Source organism: Aplysia californica, unplaced genomic scaffold (genome assembly GCF_000002075.1).
Source record: "Aplysia californica isolate F4 #8 unplaced genomic scaffold, AplCal3.0 scaffold00722, whole genome shotgun sequence".
NCBI classification, from domain to species: Eukaryota; Metazoa; Mollusca; class Gastropoda; order Aplysiida; family Aplysiidae; genus Aplysia; species Aplysia californica.
In genome coordinates this window covers 53,881-57,951 of record NW_004797992.1, presented here as the reverse complement: position 1 = coordinate 57,951, position 4,071 = coordinate 53,881, and the positions used below count along the sequence as shown (strand labels likewise).

At 38.6% G+C, this 4,071-nt stretch overlaps 1 protein-coding gene across 1 annotated transcript; it reads left to right on the top strand.

Moving 5' to 3' along the window:
- The first annotated feature begins 376 nt into the window (after positions 1-376).
- On the top strand, positions 377-784 carry LOC101863616. The gene has a single exon (XM_005108808.1). The coding sequence runs from the start codon at positions 377-379 to the stop codon at positions 782-784; it is 408 nt and encodes a 135-aa protein (XP_005108865.1).
- Positions 785-4,071: the final 3,287 nt, after the last annotated feature.

Below are 4,071 nucleotides of genomic sequence, written 5' to 3'. Positions count from 1 at the left end.
GTAGTAGTAGTAGTAGTAGTAGTAGTAGTAGTAGTAGTAGTAGTAGTAGTAGTTGTTGTTGTTGTTGTACCCTTAGCGTCAATAAAAACCAGACACATTTTAATTTCGTGTTTCATTTAAAGTTGAAAACCCATTGAGCTGAAATTTTCCACTCGTGATTGTGAACACTGGACGCTCCTGATCAGCCTGCATTTATGACCAGGTGCCCAGTTAATAAAGCTCACGTCTTGTTTTGTTAAAAACCGTGTTTTGTCATTTTTCTCTGACGTTTTTGTCTTGGTTATTTTATTTTATGGGTTTAACACCTCTTTTATCCGTAGCCAAGAATAAAACGTTAAAAGTTTCATTTCAAAACATCTAAATCTAAAGATACAGCATGCCGTGTTTAACGAACGAAGAGCGCTATCAGGCAGTTGGTATGCTGAGGGCCAATACGCCAGTAGCGAATGTTGCAAGGACCTTCAATGTGACAAGAGACACGATATATCGACTAATGAATCGTTTGCAGACGTCTGGATCCGTGCAGGATGGTCCCCGGACGGGTCGTCCTAGAGCTACAACACCAGCCCATGTCCGGTACATTCGGGTCTTGTACCTACGAGATCGCTTGCAGCCTGCTACCAAGACAGCCAGGGAGTGGCCGGGACGGAGAACCATAAGTGCCCCGACTGTGCACCGACGCCTCGGAGCTCAAGGTCTCATTTCTAGACGCCTTGCTCGACACATCCGCTTGCTCCCGAGGCACCGCCGAGTCAGACTCAACTGGGCCCGCCTGCACCGATGATGGATTTTGAAACAGTGGGATAATGTGATGTTCACAGATGAGTGTCGTGTCCAACTGCAAAGCAATGATGGAAGGCAGCGTGTCTACAGAAGGATTAATGAATGTTTCTCTAACAGTTGTATGAGTTCAGTTGGCCGGCTTCGAGTCCAGATCTGAACCCCGTCGAACATCTTTGGGATATGATGAAAAGGCAGCTCAGAGCCCTTAGACCTCAGCAGGTCACCTTGGATCAGCTACGTACAGCACTTACAAACATATGGGACAACATTCCACAGCATTCCATACAAAGACTTGTGCGAAGCATGCGGCAGAGGTGCACAGAAGTCGCCAATGCCCACGACGGCTATACGCGGTACTAACTGTGACTTTTCATTTTAGGGCATACAATTAAAAGATCAAATTTCAGGTAATAAAGTTTATTTTAAAAAATTGTTTTTTGTGTTATTGATTTGTAAAATGTTCGAACTTTCCTTATAGAGAGATTGTTTCTGGTTAAAATCAGTCTTTCAATACAAAAAACACTTTAAAAAAGGGGTGTCTGGGTTTTTTTTGACGCCAAGTATAGTAGTAGTAGTAGTAGTAGTAGTAGTAGTAGTAGTAGTAGTAGTAGTAGTAGTCAAAATCTAAAAACAGAAATAACCGTAGCTGATATATAACAAGATTTAGTCTCTCTTAAACTACTGAGCAGAGCATTCTGGATCTTTGGGACCATCACAACAAGATGAAAAAGAATCAACAAACTTACGTAATTGACTTTGTTTATTGAGAACAGATTATCATCAATAACGAGGAAATACAAAATCCCAAAGTCTTTACCAAACCGAAGGAAAGCAATAAAGGAACAAAAGATAAACGAAAATACAAACACAAACATACACATATCCCCTGTCCCCACCCATACACACCCACACACCCATACATTAGCACGTACACACATACACACGCATACAAGCATGTACACACACACACACATGCACACACACATGCACACACACAAACACAAACACACAAACACAAACAAACACACACATACACACACAAAACACTTGCAAACACATTCACACTTACACTCACGCATAAAACAAATACAGAGACAAATAGACACATAAACATACAAAGACAAAAAGGCACAAGGACATACACAGAGGTAATGACATGGTTTAACGGAAAAGTTAAAACAGCTATATACAAACGCACGCACACACACACACACACACACACACACACACACACACACACACACACACACAGTCATGCACAGTATTGCTCTTACAGGAACACATTTCAGAAACATTTCTGTTATAACAGTTTAACAATGATAACAGTGATCAAAATAAACACAAAATTAACAACATTAACAATAAACCATAACATCAACAACAAACGATAACAAAAACAACATCAGTATACGCATTCGGTAGAATTTTAATTAAAGGTAATAATATTTTGAGTAGATGCGTTGTATACACTTTTATTTTTTAATAAGGATCTAAGAAATTATGGGTTAAGAAAGTGATGTATTTGATTTTATAAAAAAGATTTGATGGATAGATTGTGTCGATTTTGAAAACAGAAATGTTTTCTTTTTTGTGTGTGGTATTCAATTTCAACACTTGATTTTAAATTACTTTACAGCAAAATATTACGCTTAGTCTAACGGTAATGAACTTGATTTTAATGTGCAAGTGCAAGACAAAATGAATCAGTTCTCCTGTGGAAGTAATTGGCAGCGCTCTTTTATTAACTCTTTCAAACAGGAATTTTCCATACATCACTAAAGGTTCGCATCTCATTATAAACATTTTCTTTGCTTTATTAAACAAATAGTTAATGCGTAGTACGACTTACATGGATGTATCCACTATTTTTCTGCCATTTATGAAGACTGCTGTGAAATAGCAATGCACTTAGACTTGTAACAGCATGACATCTAAATTCGATTCTCGTGGCTCTTATGAAATATCCCAATCTAATTACTAGGATGTAGAACATGACATAGCCCAGGTTGGACCTGGTAGGCAAAGTTGAAGCAGCCCGCCTCTTAAAGGAATTGATATAAAATTAGCATAACATATAATTTGAAGTCAATAAGGAAAGAATGAAATACAATTAATGTTAAATATGATTTTATTTCTTTTTTCGCTCATTTATATAGTTTTCACCATGCCACCTCAAATGCCTAAAGGAAGAAGGGTTTTCTAAACTACCTTTTTTTAAATTTACAAGTCGAAAATAGTACAACAATCCTTTCTGAACAAAATTTGTGATTGATCAAGACATCACATGGTGCGGAAAAAAACATTGAATCGAAATTGAATTTTTAACTGTCGTTTCCCAGTGTCCCACATTGTCACAAGGAGACATTGCTTTTCCCTCATATTATATAGCAATAGCATTGAATGTTATTTTTTCCTTTCTAAAAATCCCGGAATCCCTATTTTCAGGACCGCCGGCGAAGACATTACGTTAGAGCCGACTGACCCCGTCGCAATTGAGTAATGTAACACGAGAAATGTCCGCGGGAAACTGGCTTGTCGATGAGTGCGGAGTAGGAAGAGGATGACAGGGGGTAGCTGAGGACGAACAGAGGGGGACAGAGAAGAAGAGAAGGACAGAAAGAAAAAAAAATAGACGATGGAAAGAGGAAAGGAGGAAGAAAGAATGAATAGAGAAGGAAGGAGAGAAGGTGAAAGTAAAAAAGAAATAGGAAAGAAAGAGGAAAGAAATAAGGAAAGAAGGAGGAAGGAAATAGACAGAAATGGTGAGGAAGGACTGAGATTAGGAGGGAGAAAGAGTGAAGAAATTCGAAAAAGGAGAAAGAAAAAAGAAGAAGAAAGGAAGAGAAATAAGGAAAAAGCAGGGAAAAGAGTGAAGAGGGAAGGAAGAAAACATGAAGAAAGGAGAACGAAAATCTGAACATGGCTGAGGAAAAGTGAAAAAAAGTCGAGTACTAGAAAATGTACGGGAGGAAGAAAAAGGGATGGAAAGAAGGAAGGAAGGAATAGGGGGATAGAAAGAAAGAGAGGAAGAAATGGTTCGAGGGAATATAAAACCAAGAAAGGATAGACAAGGGGATGAGGAAAGGAGGGCAAAATAAGGAATTGTGTTGTAGGGAAGGAAAAGGGAAGAAAGAAGATAGAAAAAAACGGTGAATTTTAAGACAGGGTGAAGAAAATGAAAAACTGGGGGGGGAGTAGGATAAAAGGCGAAGGAAAGGGGGAAGATAGAAGGAAAAAAGAGACATGAGTATCAAACGAGGAAGAAACAAGGGAGAAAGAAGGATGACA

What these genes read in the sequence shown, in the direction of transcription:
- LOC101863616 (XM_005108808.1), top strand. Translation starts at nt 377, where the DNA reads ATGCCGTGTTTAACGAACGAAGAGCGCTATCAGGCAGTTGGTATGCTG.